At 37.7% G+C, this 18,508-nt stretch overlaps 1 protein-coding gene across 2 annotated transcripts in view; it reads right to left on the bottom strand.

Moving 5' to 3' along the window:
* CD53 (CD53 molecule) overlaps positions 1 to 18,508 on the bottom strand; it is a 30,032-nt gene that overhangs the window by 6,455 nt on the left and 5,069 nt on the right. Inside the window, exons 2-4 of one of the 2 annotated variants that reach the window (XM_017869636.1) lie at positions 2,500 to 2,648; positions 2,328 to 2,407; positions 1,265 to 1,453 (exon numbers count right to left, since the gene is read on the bottom strand). In XM_017869636.1, the coding sequence (XP_017725125.1) occupies positions 1,265 to 1,453; positions 2,328 to 2,390 (252 nt within the window). In that variant the 5' untranslated portion in view covers positions 2,391 to 2,407; positions 2,500 to 2,648. The remainder of the gene's footprint in view (positions 1 to 1,264; positions 1,454 to 2,327; positions 2,408 to 2,499; positions 2,649 to 18,508) is intronic. The other variant, XM_017869635.1, reaches the window with a different exon arrangement.

Here is an 18,508-nt window from a genome sequence, read left to right as displayed (position 1 = left end):
TTATTCCTTCTCCTTTACCTTTTTTACCCCAACATTAATTTTGACTGCTTAAAACATTTACCTTACCCCATGTCTGCTATCTTCCATCCTTTGCCATTAGTCTGAGAACTATCTGAGAAGGGGGACTTTTTTTTATTCCTTCTCTTGGCTGCAGTTTAAGAGTTGACCCATACCGACTGGGCGCGGTGGCTCACGCCTATAATCTCAGCACTTTGGGAGGCTGAGGCAGGCGGATCACCTGAGGTCAGGAGTTAGAGACCAGCCTGACCAACATGGAGAAACCCTGTCTCTACCAAAAATACAAAATTAGCCAGGCATGGTGGCGCATGCCTGTAATCCCAGCTACTCGGGAGGCTGAGGCAGGAGAATGGCTTGAACCCGGGAGGTGGAGACTGTGGTGAGATGACATCGTGCCATTGCACTCCAGCCTGGGCAACAAGAGCGAAACACCATCTCCAAAATAAAAAATAAAAAAAGAAAGAAAAAGAAAACATCACGAAAAAGTTGAACCATAATGGAAAAAAAGATTAACCAGATGACTTAAGGAAGAACCAAGGTGATTAGAAACCCACATCTATTGGTAGAGTGGCACTGTTACACCAAGTTCTGTTCTGGGAACACTAGAGAAATGCAGAGCTCAGTGCTCTACAGGCACTTTGCTTACAGGCAAAACCTAAGCCCTAAGCCTTAACGTACTCCTCAGGATAGTACCTGATAGGCAATATGCAAAAGGCTCTAGCATCTCTCACATTAGACTTCAATGGCTGCAGCCAGAGCCCTCAACTAAGTTGGATGTCTACGGAGTATCTTGTGCATATATGAGTTAAGGAAGCATCCTCTGGCATTTGGGAAGGAAAGAATCTAGAAATTATTTTTCCATTAGTTAGCGACTCTGAGTCAGATCCTGAAAGTACATAATAATAGCTAGCGTGAGGAGGATTTTGGAAGAGAGATGACACCTGGTTTCATCCAGACATAAAGAAAAAATGAAATGCTATGAAGGGGAATTACAATAATGACAAAGGTCATTATTAGCAGTGTAAAATGGCTACCAAGGGGGATAGCAATGCCCTCTCTCACCTGTCCATGGGACCTTAGTCATACATAATATGACTAAGTCTGGGCAGACTTGGCTGATCTGAGGTACCAGTCTCATTGTCCTAAGATCTTTCTGTGCCTATAAGTGACCTACCAAAAAACATCTTGCCTGGGACTTAGGCACCATCTCCCTGACTTGGGGCACCACATCTCTGTAAGGACTCACCGACATAAGCAGGCACTTGTTTTCCTTGATAGAGCCCATGCAGCCCAGGAAGGCAACTACCATGATAATGGAGCCCACAATGACAAACACATTGCCCAGCGTGAGGGAGGGGAGGTTATGGAAGAGCACTCCGAAGTTGTTGTGGACCAGCAGGTAGATCCCAAAGCCCAAAATGCAGCAGCCGCAGATCTGAAAGGAAGAATCCCACAACATCCTGAAGCAAAATGTGGTTCTTGGGTATCTCCTCATATTCTCACTTCCTTGAGATCAGAATCATTTTATTTTTAACTGGCTCAATCAAAGTCTCATGAACAATTTTTTGACCAAACTTTTCCATGCTTACATTGGAGAGGCAATCCCACCTTTCTCATGTGGAGACCTACTCACAACTCTTCCTACCCATTTCCAAATACCAAGGAAAGAGCACTTCTGTGAGCCGCACAATATCTTCACTATATATAGGTCTAACTTCCTGTTCCTTATCTTTTCAGTCGCTCACACATGGCTTTCCCTGTGGAAACCATGACCATGTAGAGAAGATGTCCTGCTTGAGGAAGCTCATCTTGCTAGGCAGAAAACTAGAGAATCCAAACTTACAATAATATTCTCATATACACAAGTACCAACCCATCCTATATCTGAAATTCAATTGCTGAATTTTGTACAGTGAAACCTCCCCGGAAGGGGTGACTTTCCTTTCAATCACTTATTGTTTCAAGGAATCTAGAAAAAAAGACAAGAAAAACAGAGGCACTCAATACCCAGAGCACACAGTCTCAGGTTTCTCAGCTATATATGTTAGCTATAAGTAGTAGTAAACTAAAGCCCTCAGAGAGAAACAGCACCTCCATTAATAACTGCACTAGTACCTTTCAATTTTGCAGGTTTATTCTGTGGCAGGAAGAGGGGAAAAATTATTATTCCTTTGTTTCTAGGATGGTTGTGCTGGACGTGACCCAAACATGCATGCATTTTACCCCACACCAGCCTCTTCAGTAGAGGAGAGAGGAGAGCTTAGCTGGGGAAAGGTGAGCTTAACCATGCTCAGAAGAGACACACTTACCCAAAAGAGCAAGTTGAAGAAAAACAGGACATACTTCAGCAATTTCAAGCTACTCATGCCCATGCTGTGATATTCTTGCCCTAAGGAATAAGGAAGAAGAAATTAAGTTACCTGGCTCTGTAAGGTAGCCAGAGATCAGAGTGTACAAATGTTCAGGGATCTCTAGCATTACCTTGGGTTTGAGCTGTGGCTGTCCTCTGGAAAGTTTCCCCAAACTCTCCACTCTCCTAGTTTCTGAACTGAAATACCAACTGGCTCATCTTAGACATTCAGTTTTTGTCCAATTCAGCAAGCCAACAATGCTTAACATTGAATTAAGCACTGTAGAAGAAAATACAGCCATTCTTAGAAGAGGATGGGTCACAGTGACAAAGACCAGGCCAGTGCTTCAGCTCTATCTGCAGCATTAGCAACTAGTGTCTGGGCACTTACTTAAGCCCTTGAAGTCAGGGATGGACTGGTCAATCAGCCATCAAGAAAGCCAACAGCTTGATGGGCCAGTTTCTTAAATACTCTGATTCATGTACATACTACATTTGATCAGTAAACTTCTCCACATGAAAGTGGGGAGAACATAGCCACGCCTCATTTATTCTTTTATTGCAGAAACATTTATAATGTTTTCTGTTCTAGATGTTGTGGAAAACACAACTGTGACTAAGCAGTAGCTATCCTCTAGAAGATAACAGTCTTACAGCAGAGATAAAACAAGCCAACAAATATGCAATGGGGAAGTAAAAAAAGATAGCAATGTAAGTTTTTGTTTTTTTCAACTAGAATATCATTTTCTTAGTGAGGACATCAGTTTCCAATGTCTGGTCCTCAATTCTAGAAATCCAGATACAGAATTTTGACCTTTCCTTTCCCCTTTCCTTTCCTTTCTTTTCCTTGCCTTTCTTCCTTTCTCTCTCTCTCTCTCTCTCTCTTTTTTTTTTCAGGGTCTCAATCTGTCACCCAAGCTGGAGTGCAGTGGCACAATCTCAGTTCACTGCAACTTTCGCCTCCCAGGCTCAAGTGATCCTCCCATCTCAGCCTCCCAGGTAGCTGAGACTAAAGACATGAACCACCATGCCCGGATAATTTTTGTATTTTTAGTAGAAAGGAAGTTTCACCATGTTGCCTAGTCTGGCCTCAAACTCCTGACCTCAAGTGATCCGCCCACCTCGGCCTCCCAAGGTGCTGGGATGATTACAGGCGTGAGCAACCGTGTCTGGCCAGAATTTTGAATTTTCTGTCAGAGGTAATGATATTCTATAAAGTGACTCATTTTTAAAACTGTGCACAGGACTGATATTTAAAGCAGAATGTTCCATTAAATTTAATGTTCCATTAAAATTATGCCTTTTCCAGTGCATGGGTCACTTGTGCAATCCATAGTATCTTCTTTGCAATTTCAAGGTACCCAGGAATCACACGGTCCTGAGGGAACAGTTCATCCAGGCTGTAGATAAGCCTGGTGAGCTACTTCTCTTCCACAAGAAAATGAATTTCTCTGTTGTAAACACCAAATACTTAGATCTATTTCATACCCTTTTCCTTTACTTTGTGCTTTTTTCCCCCTTTTTCTTCTTGTCTTACTCCTCAGGATTATCCTTAAGTCTACATCATTACTTTAATAAAATTAAAATAAAATTAATTGGATTATAAATGCATTTGAATATATATCAGGAGTCAAGTGTGATGATTTACGACCCAGGCTTTGAGGTCAAGCCTGAATTTTCCTCTTACGTATGCCACTAAACAGCTTTGTGAGAACTGGACACCAAACTTTTTTTTTTTTTTTTTTTTTTTTTTTTTTTTTTTTTTGAGACGGAGTCTCGCTGTGTCACCCAGGCTGGAGTGCAGTGGCCGGATCTCGGCTCACTGCAAAGCTCCCCCTCCCGGGTTCCCGCCATTCTCCCGCCTCAGCCTCCCAGTAGCTGGGACTACAGGCGCCCGCCACCTCGCCCGGCTAGTTTTTTGTATTTTAGTAGAGACGGGGTTTCACCGTGTTAGCCAGGAGGGTCTCGATCTCCTGACCTCGTGATCCGCCCGCCTCAGCCTCCCAAAGTGCTGGGATTACAGGCTTGAGCCACCGCGCCCGGCCCTGGACTCCAAACTTAACGGTTCTAGTCACAAGTTCTTCCTACCTGTGTAAAACGGACCAATACTTATCCCTCTCAGGGTGGATGTAAAGATTAAATGATCTTATCACACAGACTGGGATACAGCAAGACTGGTACTCAGTAAATTGAACCCATGATTATTTAGTCTTTTTTTTTTTTTGGAGGAGTTTTGCTCTTTCACCGAGGTTGGGGTGCAGTGGCATGATCTAGGCTCACTGCAACCTCCGCCTTCCGGATTCAAGCGATTCTCCTGCCTCAGCCTCCAGAATAGCTGGAATTACAGGTGCCCGCCACCACGTCCAGCTAATTTTTGTATTTTTTTTTTAGTAAGGACGAGGTTTCACTATGTTGGCCAGGCTGGTCTTGAACTCCTGACCTTGTGATCTACCTGCCTCAGCCTCCCAAAAGGTTGGGATTACAGGCGTGAGCCACCGCGACCGGCCAATTATTAAGTCTTAAAGAACTACTCTGTTTATCAGGAGTGAATGATGAATTTGGGTGTTTCCCAGCCCTTTATCAGGATCACACTGACAAAATATCTCATAGAGTAAGACACATCTATGAATAAATAATCTTATTCATTTTATCTAGAATTAAAAAAAAATTAAATTAACCCTTAGAAAGATGTGACATTTGCCAGTCCTCATTTCCAAATTCTTGAGAATCCTTCCTGTTGCCCTTTGCACAAGCTATATCAATCAATAAAGATAAAATATGTCAAGTCCCAAAGAACAGTAACAAATGCCATGAAAATGCAAAGATTTTCAGCTGGGTTGATCAAAGAATATTTCATGGTGGAGGACATTAAAACTGAAACATTTAAATAAATATAGTCCCCTTGAGCAGCTAAACACGGACTCTCACGATTCACTGTACCCTAGAGCTGTGCTGCAGCTTTGAGCGTTTAGAATCTGGCTAGTCTGAATTACTATGTGCTGTAAGTGTAAAATATACACTTAGTACAAAAAGGATTATATCAGTAATTTTTCAATATCGATTACATTTTAAAATTATAGTATTTTGTACATATTGAGATAACTAAAATGTTATGAAAATTCATTTTACCTTTTTCATTTTCCTTTTCTTAATGTAAAAATATAAAATCACATGTTTGGGAAATGTGCCTCTGGCCAATGGATTAACAGGGACCAGATTTAACCCCTCACTTGAAACAGCTAAAAAATGTAGATTATAAAATAATGGCTGCAAAACACTGAATGTAAGACAATGAAGGACACGGACCCATGAGAGATGGGAAATAAATGGTGTGAGCCCTGTGATTGCCTCAGCTTATATTGACGGACAGTTTCCAGACCATGGAACACAGAGGGAGAGCCTGGCAGACTCCCTGGGTTGAGGAGGCAGAGCTGAGATTTTGAGGAGACCAAGGGAGCTAGGGTTTACAGGACACAGCGATGTACAAAAGAAAGGTGCACGGAGAGCAAACCCCAAAGATTCACAGCAGTGCTTGCATCAGTTTCCTATTGCTACTAAAACATTACCACAACTTTGTGCCTTAGCAACGCAAATTTATTATGTTACAGTTCTGAAGGTCAGAAGTATACATTCAGTTTGTTGGCTAGGCTACATTTCTTCTTAAGGGCTCAGGGAGATAATTTGTTTCCTTGTCTTTGTCAGCTTCTAAAGTCACCTGCATTCCTTATCTCCTTTCTTGCATCATGCAACTTCTTGCTTTTGTCATCATATCTGCTACTTTCCATATCTCCTGCTTCATTCTTATAAGGGCCCATATGATTAGATAAGAACCACCTGGCTAATCCAGGATAATCACCCCATTTCGAATGTTTAATTTAATCACAACTTCAAAGTCGTCTTTGCCCTATAAGGTGCATGGGCATATTTGGGGCCTATTATTCAGTCTACCAAAGTGTCCATTAAGAATTTAGCTGAGTCCTGATTAGCACCTGCATGTACAAAAACTACCCAAGGATAGGTACCATCTGAGCAGTGCCTGCCATTCACACAGCACCAGTGACTATTCCCACCAGTCAGACTGGAAAACCCCAAGATTCACAGGATAGAGTACACAGAAGGATGTTGCCTCAGTAATAGGGAACAGATAGCTCTAGACTGAACACTGTTCTACCCAACAATTCTTGAGAGTAAGGGCTCAAATATTAAACACTTTCCAAGTAACTTAAGTGCATCCTAAAACAAAGCTCGGTAAGATTTATAGGAATGCCAAATATTTAGCACCCAACAAAGTAAAATTTACACATAGACTCACTCAAAATATCAGGCATGCAAGAAGCAAAAAAGCACAACCTATAACAAGGCGATAGATGAAAACCAACCCAGCTGTTAGATTGGTAAAGCCATTAAGCCAGATACTATGTTTTCAAAAAACTAAATAGAGACATGGAAAATGTAAAAAGGACTCAAATCAAACTTCTAAAGATGAAACTACAATGTGTGACATGAAAAATACATTGGATTGGATTAATGGCAGATCAGATATTGCTGAAGAAAAAACCCTAAAAAACTAGCAAACTTGAAGATGGCAAGAGAAAATATCCTCAAAGAAACACAGACAGATTATATAGATAGATAGATAGATAGATAGATAGATAGATAGATAGATAGATAGATATAGATATAGATATATATGGTTTTTTTTTTTTGGAGACAGAGTCTCGATCTGTTGCCTAGGCCAGAGTGCGGTGGCACGATCTTGGCTCACAGCAGCCTCCACCTACTGGGTTCAAGCAATTTTGCATCAGCCTCCCGAGTAGCTGGGATCACAGGTGCATGCCACCAAGCCCAACTAATTTTTGTATTTGTAGTAGAGACAGAGTTTCACCATGTTGGCCAGGCTGGTCTCGAATGCCTGACCTCAAGTGATCCACCCACTTTGGCCTCCCAAAGTGCTAGGATTACAGGTGTGAGACACCATGCCTGGCCAGAAAATAAAATGTTTTAAATGAACAGAGCATCATGAGTTGAAAAATAATTTCAGGTGGCTTAATATACATGTCATTGGAGTCTCTAAAATTGAGGACAGAAGAGAGCTAGAAAAATATTTGCAGAAATAATGACTAAATAAAATCCTACATTTGATGAAAATAATATCTCTATGGAACCAAGAAGCTCAGTAGCTCAATGAACTCCAAGCACAAGAAACATGAAGAAAGCGACACCAAGGTACTTTATAATCAAAGTACTCAAGAAACAGTGATGAAAAGAAAATCTTAAGACAACCAGGGGAAAAAAAGACCTGTTAAGGAATAAGGAACAATTGTAAGGATAATAGCAGACTTCTTACTGGAAAATAGGCAAGCTGGAAGAAAGTGGAGCAACACATTTAAAATACTAAAGAAAAAAAATTGTCATCCTAAAAATCTATACCCAACAAAAATACATTTTACTAACTTGAAAAAAGGACTTTAAGATACACAAAAGGTGAAAGAATTCCACACCAGTAGATCCATACTACAAGAAATGTTAAAGGGAGTCCTCTAAGTAGAAGAAAAATGAGACCAGATGGAATTACATATTTACACAGAGGAACAAAGAGCACCAGAAAAGGTGGCTACAGGAATAAATGCACAATACTTTTTTCTGTTATTTAAATCTCTTTAATTTATTTTTATTTTTATTTTTTTTTTTGAGACAAGGTGTTGCTCTGTGACCCAGGCTGGAATGCGGTGGCATGATCTTGGCTCACTGTAACCTCTGCCTCTCAGGTTCAAGAAATTTCCATGCCTCACCCTCCTGAGTAGCTGGGATTACAGACATGCACCACCAAGCCCAGCTAATTTTTTGCATTTTTAGTAGAGAGGGGGTTTCACCATGTTGGCCAGGCTGGTCTCGAATTCCTGACCTCAGCTGATCTGCCTGTCTCAGCCTCCCAAAGTGCTGGGATTACAGGTTTGAACGACCACACCTGGTCTTAAATCTCTTTAAAAGATACTGAACAGTTCAAACAAAAATAATAACAATATTGCATTGTATTAATAATAAATGTAAAAGTAAACTTTATGATAATAATAGTGTAGAGGCTGGGAAGGGAGAAATGGAAGTATACTATTGGGAGCATCTTATATGTGAAGTGGTAACCTCACTTGAAGGTAAAAATCTTTAAAAACACAGATTAATCAAAAGAAGCCAGAAAAGAGAAAAGGGGAACAACAGATGGGAAAAATAAAGAACAAATAGAAAAATGAGACAAATAAAACACAAATATGCTAAAATCCCAACCATATCAACATCACAGTAAATGAAATGGTCTGAATACTTAAAATATGAAGCAGGAATAAATAGATGAATTAAAAAAACAAGACCCAATTATGTTGCTGACAAAAAAATGCATTTAAAATATAAAGAAGCAAATACATTTTAAAATAAAACGACAGAAAAAGATATACCATACTAACACTAATAAAAGGGGGAAAAAAGGCTGGAGTGTCTATATTAGACTAAAACAAACACTATTACAGAAAAAATCATCAAGGATAAAGAAGATTATAATTATAAAGGGACTGATTGAGCTAAAGAACTTAAAAATCCTAAGCGTTTCTGCACCTAGTCAAAATTTATGAGACAGAAATGAACAGAACTGAAAGAAGAAATAGACAAGTATACAGCTATACTTGAATAGTTCAATATCCTTCTCTCAATAACTGATGGAATCAGTAGACAGAAAAGCAGTAAATATTTGAACAACAGCACCAATCAACTGAAACTAACAGATTATGATAGAACACTCCACCCCACAACAGCAGAATATACATTCTTTTCAAGGTTACATGAAACATTGACCCAGATAGACTATTCTGGACATAAACCAAGTTTCAATAAATTTAGAAGGAACTGAATTAGAAATCAATAACAGAAATATCCCTAGAAAATCTCCTCAAATTGGGAAACTAAATAGTGTACTTCTAAACAGTTCATAGATCAAAGAAGAAATCAAAGAGAAAATTAGAATTCTGAATTGAGAAAAACTTTAAAAACATGTTGAAAATGTGTGAATGTCACTAAAGCAATATTTCAGGGTGAATTTTAGTGCTAAATGTCTATAGCTGAAAGGAGAGTGGTCTCAAATTAATGACTTCCGATTGCATCTTGAAAACTAGAAAAAGTATAACAAATTAAACCCAAAATAAGCAGAAGGAAGTAGTTAATAAAGATAAACACTGAAATCAATTAAACAGAAAAACAAAACAAAACAAAAAAAAACTCACAAAAGTTGGCTCTTTTAGAAGACTGATAAAATTGATAAACTTATACACAGGTAATCAATTTTAAAATAGAGAACAAAAATTATCAATATTAGGAATGAGAAAACAACACTACAAATTCTATAGATATCAAAAGGATAAGTCAATATAATAAATGACTTGATGCCAATACAACTTAGATGAAATAGATGAATTCATCGAAAGGCACACATTACCAAATCTCTCTCAAGAAATAGATAACCTGAATAATCCTACCTCTAATAAGAAACTGATTTTGGAGTTTAAAAATCTTCCCATAAAGAAAACTGCTAGTCCAGATGCCTTATTGATAATTTCTACTAAACATGTAAGGCAGAAATAATACTGATTCTATATCAAATCTTCCAGAAAATAGAAAAGGAGGGTACACTCGCTAGCTTATCCTGTGAGGCCAGAATTTTCAGTTACTAAAAGCAGAAAGATATTACAAGAAATGAAACCACAGACCAACATTCCTCAGAACATGATGTGAAAATCGTAAACAAGATTTTAGTAAAAAACATCTAACAATATAGAAAAATGATAAGAAATTATGAACAAATGGGGCTACTCTCAGGAATGCAAGGTTATTTTAACATTGAAAATGGTACTTAATTAATCATATTAACAAACTGAAAGAGAAAACAAATTATCTTCTGAATAGAAACAGGAAACTTATTTGACAAAATTCAACATCTATTTCTGATAAAAACTTAGCAAACTAGGAATAGAAGAACACTTATGCAAACTTATAAAAGGCATTTATGAAGGGCATAGAATTAAGAACATCATACTTAATGGTATAATATCAAATGTCTTACCCTTATATAAGGAAGAAAATAGGTCTGTTTACTCTTAACTACTCTATTTGGCATTGTACTGGAATTTCTAGGCAGTGTGAATGAAATATGGAAAGAATGGCATCAAAATTGGAAAGAAAAAAAGTAAAACTGTCTTTGTTCACAGATATCATGAATGTCTTTGTAGAAAATCTAAATAAATCTACAAAAAAACTACTAGAACTAACAAGTAAGTGTAGCAAGGTTGCTAGACACAAGATTCAATCTACAAAAAATAATAGCATTCTATGCACTAGTAACCATTAGAAATCAAGTATTTTTTTAAAAGTATCATTTACGATAGCATCATATATGAAATACTTAGGCATAAATCTGACAAAAGTTGTGAAATAATTGTACGCTACAACTTAAAAACAAACATTGCTGAAAGAAATTGAAAAGATGCAAATAATGGAGAGATATATGACATCCATCTATTAGGAATTCAATATTTTTAAGATGTCAATTCTTCCAAATTAATCTATAGATTGTAATCCCAATCAATACTACAGCGGAATTTTTTGTAGACTTCAAGCAATTAATTCTAAAATTCATTTGGGAATGCAGAAGACTTAGAATAGTAAAAATAAGTTTGATAAAGAACAAAATTGGAATACAAACACTACCTAATTATATTACTTTCTATAAAACTACAACAATAAAGACAGCATAGAACTGGTGTTAAATAAATATATCAAGAGAACAGAATAGAGAGTCCATATGTATATGGACAACTGATTTTCAAAAAAATACAAAATTAATACATTAGAGAATGAACAATACTTGTTTCAACAAATGGTGCTGGAATAATTGTCTATTAACATGCAAAAAATGAACTTGCATTTATACCTCTCTCCATATGAAATCGTAACTAGTAGTGAATCATAGATCTAAAGGTAAAATCCGAAACTATAATTCTCCAGAAGGAAATTTAGGAGAAAATATTTGCAACCTTGATCACACAAAGAGTTCTCAGATAAGACACCAAAAGCACAATAAGCTGATAAATTGGACTTCTTCAAAATTAAAAACTTGTGCTCTTCAAAAGACACTGTTAAGAGAATGAAAAGACACGGCACATAAGGCAAAACATATTTCCAAATCACACAGAAGATAAAAGGCAGGTATCCAGAGTATAAAAACAACTCTTGAAACTCAATGGTAAGAAAATAAACAATCCAGTTTTTAAAATGGGCAAAAGATCAGAACAGACAAAGAAAGAAGATATTATATGGATGGCAAATAGCACATGAAAGAAAAATTCTACTTCATTAGTTATTAAGGATATGCAAATTAAAACCATGGTAAGATACCACTCTACATCTCCTAGAATGGCTAAAATGTTTTCAAAACCTGGCCACACCAAGTGTTGGCGAGGATGTAGTGAAACTGGAACTCTTACACACTGTTGGAGGGAATGTAAATTGGTATAGCTATTTTCAAAAGCAGTTTGCTGGTTTTGTACAAAGTTAAACATATACTTATCGGCCGGGCGCGGTGGCTCAAGCCTGTAATCCTAGCACTTTGGGAGGCCGAGACGGGCGGATCACAAGGTCAGGAGATTGAGACCATCCTGGCTAACACGGTGAAACCCCGTCTCTACTAAAAAATACACAAAACTAGCCAGGCGAGGTGGTGGGCGCCTGTAGTCCCAGCTACACGGGAGGCTGAGGCAGGAGAATGGCGTAAACCTGGGAGGCGGAGCTTGCAGTGAGCTGAGATCCGGCCACTGCACTCCAGCCTGGGCGACAGAGCAAGACTCCGTCTCAAAAAGAAAAAAAACCATATACTTATCATATGATCCAGCCATTCTACTCCTAGGTATTTACCCAAGAGAAATGAAAGCATATGTCCATACAAGGACGAGTACAGGAAGGTTCATAGTTTTATTTATAATAATCCAAACTGGAAGCAACCCAAATGTCCATAAACAAGTGAACGTATAAATAAAGAGTGGTATAATTTTACAATGGAAACTACTTAGCAATTAAAAAGAATGAACTATTGTTACACTCTACAGCATAAGTGAATGTAAAAATAATCATGGTGAATGAAAGAGGGTAAATAATAAAGAGTACATTCTGTATGATTCCAGTTATATAACATTTTAGAAAATGAAAACTAATCTATAGCAACAGAAAGCAGATCAATGATTGTCTGAGGATGAAGGTAGGAGGTGAATAGAGGGAGCAGGGAAGGGTGAGAGAAAGGGATTACAGAAGGTCACAAGGAATCTGTAGTGACTGATGCATATGCTCAGTGTTTTGACTGTGGTGATGGATTTATGCATGTACACTTACGTCAAAGGCCCCTCCTAATTTCCTCCTGTCCATCAATTCACACTCATGGCAACACCCCTGGTATTATACTTTAAAATTTAGCAAGCAATATTGAATCCTTGTCTTAATGCTTCCTTCTTTACTTTGCTAATGTGTTTCTTTGCTGAAATTTTCCCTTTTCTTTATGGTCTCTTATTCTAGTTAGTTACGATCATCCTAATGATTCAGCTCAAGTGTCACTTTTCCAGGAAGTCGTCTCTGTTTATGTCTAAGTGTTCACACCCAACCCTCACTTGCCCTGAGGAGTATCTGTGATACCTGTGTACCTCTGCCATTGTACTAACCATGCTGTTTTATAAGTGACTATTCCCTCACTAGAATGTGAGCTCCTTCAGGGTAAGATCTATGCTATTCATCTTTGGCTTCTCAAAGCCTCATTACCTCAGAATTATCTGATGTAGTGGAATGAACATGACACTGCAGAGTCAGGAGCTTGGTCTTGAATTTTTAGTCTACTAATAAACTGATGTTTTGGACATAGGCAAATAACTAACTTACCCATCAGTAACAGAAAGGAATTGAGCCAGATGCTTCCTAGAATCACATCAGCCCCAACATCCTGGTATCCTATGACAATTAGTTCAGGCCCCTGTAACCTGATTGTCCACAGAGCACCAACTGGCTAGGTGCCCAAACTTAGGGACATTCCTACTGATTCTTTCCTTCACAAACAGGAAGAAGAACCTCTTCTTCCTTCCTCTCCCACTTTCTACCTTTCCAGACTCATACCAAATTTAGTAAGAAAATCTTCTCACCTGGTGAAGATTGTCACTACTTTTGCCACATGCCATAAGGGCCCCAGAGAGAATGCTGCTCTATTTCCCTTTCCCCTTCTTCACTGCTACTGGGCAGTGATTAAGCCTCCCACCCCTTCCAACTACCATCTAGAGGAACTGACACCCCTCCCACAGTCAAAGTCTATGACTCTCAGCTCCATGACTCATGGTTCTATGCAAAAACCACCAACATCAGTTTCCAGGAAATCTGCATGACCAAACTGCACTTAGCTATGGCTACCTTCCACAACTCAACATGGAGGTTAGGGATCAACTTTATCCTTTAGTTTCCTCCAATGGGCTTGAGCTGGTAGACCTGTGGATTTCTAATTCCATCCCTGTCTTTTTTTGACCTGTACTAACAGCACCATGTAATCTACTCTTGAATTTAATCAAGCTTAGAAGTGGTTAAGGTTGGATAGAGGCTTCAAGAACCTCTATCGGGCTGGCCGTGGTGGCTCACACCTGTAATCCCAGCAATTTGGGAAGTTGAGGTGGGACGAGCCCTTGAGCCTAGCAGTTCAAGACTAGCCAGAACAACATAGCGAAACCCCATCTCTATTTTTAAAAATTTTTAAGGTAAAAAAAAAAAAAAGCTCTATCAGTTCTTCATCTTCAGCCTTATCTGATCCAATGATGTTACAAGCTGGTCTGGAGCCACAGTAAGACAGCTTTGGTGCTACATAGACCATTACACTTATGAGATATTAATAAGTGCTCCTCAAACAAAAGCCAAGATAAAGAAAAAACAGTGTAAGAGAAAAGCTTCTTATATGCTAATGTGCGCTGTGAAAAGAGAAAAATATACTTATATAACTACAAGCCTATTTTTATGTTGGAGATTACTTATTAACAGCTCAAAGAATATAGTATTCCATGGAACATAGTTTGATAAACGCTAGCTTTGGAATCAGACAGGTCTAGTTTTGAATTCTGGTAGTACTACTTATCAGAAGTGTGACCTTGGGCAACTTGCTTAACCTGTCTTTCACTATATCTTTGAAATAGGGCTATTAATACTTACCTCAGAGGTTGTTCTGAGGGCTAAATGAGATACTATTTCCAGATGGCCCAGTCCCTGAGTATCTGCCTTATTCAGTGAATACTCACTGAAAGATCAAGTTCAGAGCTTACCTACCAGTCCATTCCTAGGGTAACCCTTAGCTTCTAACAGATTTTTAGGAATAAAATATACATGGGGCCAGAATAATCCCTTGCTTGTTTCATACTTTTAAAAGAAGTTTCTTGTGCCCTTTGTAAAAAAAATTTAAAATTTAAATCAAACAATAAAGAAAAGTACATGTTTCTTTCTCCATTTGTACCTATCAGGACAAATTGAAAATTTCAAATTTCAGTAATAAAAGATAAATAAATAAATGTAAGTATAGTTTAATACTTCTTTCAATGTGAGAGTAACCAGTTAATAGAAAACGACACCTTGTATGCTAAGAGTGAGAATACCTTATGTAGAACACCATTTCTTCTTTCCACTGAGAATTGTTACAGACTGTTGGGAAATCCCGAGCAATAAACACGGCAAATGTAGAGCACCACTTCTAAGAGTCCTTAATTGTTTCTGTCAGTGAATGGAAGAATTTGTAGACACACACCGTTGTAAGCGGTAGATGAGAATCAATATTAGAACACATGTCTGACTGCCCAGTGAAAGCTCTATTGAGGGAAAAGTTGAAAAACCAGCAATAGAGCAGCCAACATGTAAGCATGAGCTTCTTAAAGAAAAAAAAAACAAAACGAAAAAAAGAAAAAATCACGTTTAAGAAAATAAAGGAAAAGGTCATAAAGAAGAAAGCATAAAGTCTTCTGAAATCCCACCTCCACCTCCCAGAGATAACCATCATTAGCATTTTGGCAAACATCCTTCCAGACACTTCTCCATATACATTTCTCTATATACAGATTTGTCAATTTACATACAAGAGTATTTGCGAGGTAATTACGGCTCCCTATCTCTTCCTACACAGAGCCTGTGGCACTGTTTGTTCCTTAGCAAAGAAAATTGAGGCTGTGATTAAGAAAAATTTTTTCTGAATAGGACAGAAAATCTGTTCCCAATGAGGGCTCCCAAATTTAGGCTTTCTTGCTCAAACAAATTTAGATACATAATAGATAGTTCACTGAATCCCACAAAATACTGAGTTCCTCATAAATGTCTTATTTATAATCCTCAAATCAGCCTGACAATATAGGTGTCATTAGCCCCATTCTGCAAAGAAGTCAAGGACTGGCACAAGGTCACCCAGCTAAGAATCATCAAAGGCAGGGTGAAGGCCAAGGTCTTTCAGCCTCCAAAGCCCATGCTCTTTCCAGTATCTCAGGCTCTGGTTTTGTGCCTGTTACTTCCCAATTCATTTGGTGCAATGTGTTGAGCATCCAGGAGAAGATCTTCCATTTTTCATCAGCTCGTGCCTCTGCAGTTTGAACTCCTGTGACCAGTGGCTGAGATGCAATCAGAGTTATGGCTGTACGTCCTTTTGAAGAGCAATAAGCAGTTGTAGAGAAAGAAGTAGGAATAAAATAAAACAAAGCCAAAGCATCAACTCTTATGTATTAGTGTCCGCTCATCTCTCCATCAACTTATCAAGGAATATCTGTTACCTTACTCCTTCCTAAAATTGTAATCTGGTAAAAATTTTGTTTCTAGGCCACTGTTAGGGGACAGGATTTGGTGATTTATAGAAGAAGAGAGGAATAAGGAAGAAGAAAAGAAGAAAGAAAAAATGAAGAAAGACAAATCCAGATTATCTTGGAAGCTCACTTCCTCCCATTTGGGAGCTTAGCAAGACACTACTAACAGCTGAAGTGGGACAGGGACTCTTCTAATAAGCTTACTCCCTAAATCAGGAACAGTCACCTAAAACAGTTAGCACTGTTACAGAGTCAAGAGACCAGAGGTTCTCTTTCCTCCTATGTAGAAATATGCAGAACTTTACAGACAGGGTCCCTTAGCTAGATGCCTGTCCATGGTGTCTGCAGGCTGGCTGTGCTCAGATTAAGCAAGACTCTTGGTGGGATAAGAAAAGCCACTTTGTTGGTATTTAAATAACCTGAATCTAATCATGAGGAAACATCAGATAAACTCAAATGGAGAAACATTCTAAAAAAGAACTGACCTTACTCTTCAGGAATATCAATGGCAAGAAAAACTCAGGAAGTGTTCCAGACTAAAGGAGACAAAAGTTACAGTTGAAGGCAATGCATGACTAGAAATTTCCTTTTGCTATAAAGAATATTAATGAGGTAATTGGTGGAATCTGAATAAAACCCATAGATTGTTAATTATATTGCATAAGTGTTAATTTCCTGGTTTTGATCATTGTAAAGTGGTCATATAAGAGAACGCATTTGTTTGTAGAAATATACACTAAGGTATTTAGGGGAAAAGGCATCAATCAAGTTACTAATTACTCTTAAATGAGAGAGCCAGAGAAGAATAAACAAATGAAGTAAAATGTTAATATTTTGGAAATCTGGGTGAAAAGGATTCAGAAATTTTTCATAATATTTTTTCAACTTTTTTATCAGTCTGAATTTTGTCAGAATTTTTTTAAAGAGTTGGAAAATAAATAAAGGATCTAAGGGATTCTCATCTCAAAATCATTACAATTTAAGTCTTCTATGTTATAAATATTGAGATTCTACAATAGTTATTTTAAGAAGACTAAACCATGGGATAATTCTTGAATGCCTTTATTTGCTCCTGATATAGAGTAAGCCATAAGTTCAAATTTACTTTAACAAGTAAACTTTAACAAGTTTAAAAAGATATGAGGTGTTAAAATCATTTCTTACCCCTATTCCTCAATCTAGTTTTCCTGAAATAGAAAAGGCCAAACAAAAAGGTTTGGAAAATAAAATATATATTTGGTTTTTCTAGTATTTAGTTTTCTAGCATAGTGGCTTAGGATCAATTACATTTACAATTAAGCTGTATTTTTATGTTTGTTTATGTTAAAATGCACTAAGAATTTATGTAAATGAAGAATAGTCTAATGATGCCTACTTAATAAAAAATCTCTTAATAAAAATATTATAGTATAATCTATATTATACTATAGTATAATATAGAAGCAAGAGCGTGCCATAGAGAATCAGAAGACATTCTAAATAACAATTAAGTAATTTTATGATTTTGGACAAATCATTTTACTTGAAAAGTAAGCAGACTGGAGAGTTGCAACAGCTCACATTTATTGAGCTCTCATTATGAGTTAGATACTTTATTTGAGTCTAAATAATCTCTAACGTCACTTTAAGTACCAATATTCTAATTCTTGGAACATAGCACTCTCATTTTAAATGATTATAAAAAGGTATGCTTGCGGCATATTTTCTTTTACAACAATTCTTGGTCATAGATATGAGGTATTGATGCTATTGCTTGGGTAGAAATTCTGCTGTGTGCTGGTTTTTTGAAAAGATCAACAAAATTGATAGATCGCTAGCAAGACTAATAAAGAAGAAAAGAGAGAAGAATCAAATAGACACAATAAAAAATGATAAAGGGGATATCACCACCAATCCCACAGAAATACAAACTACCATCAGAGAATACTATAAACACCTCTACGCAAATAAACTAGAAAATCTAGAAGAAATGGATAAGTTCCTGGACACATACACCCTCCCAAGACTAAACCAGGAAGAAGATGAATCCCTGAATAGATCAATAACCACCTCTGAAACTGAGGAAATAATTAATAGCCTACCGACCAAAAAAAGTCCAGGACCAGACGGATTCACAGCCGAATTCTACTAGAGGTACAAGGAGGAGCTGGTACCATTCCTTCTGAAACTATTCCAATCAATAGAAAAAGAGGGAATCCTCCCTAACTCATTTTATGAGGCCAACATCATCCTGATACCAAAGCCTGGCAGAGACACA

Source organism: Rhinopithecus bieti, unplaced genomic scaffold, assembly GCF_001698545.2.
Source record: "Rhinopithecus bieti isolate Rb0 unplaced genomic scaffold, ASM169854v2 scaffold_3040, whole genome shotgun sequence".
NCBI classification, from domain to species: domain Eukaryota; kingdom Metazoa; phylum Chordata; class Mammalia; order Primates; family Cercopithecidae; genus Rhinopithecus; species Rhinopithecus bieti.
This window is presented reverse-complemented; position numbering and strand designations above follow the sequence as displayed.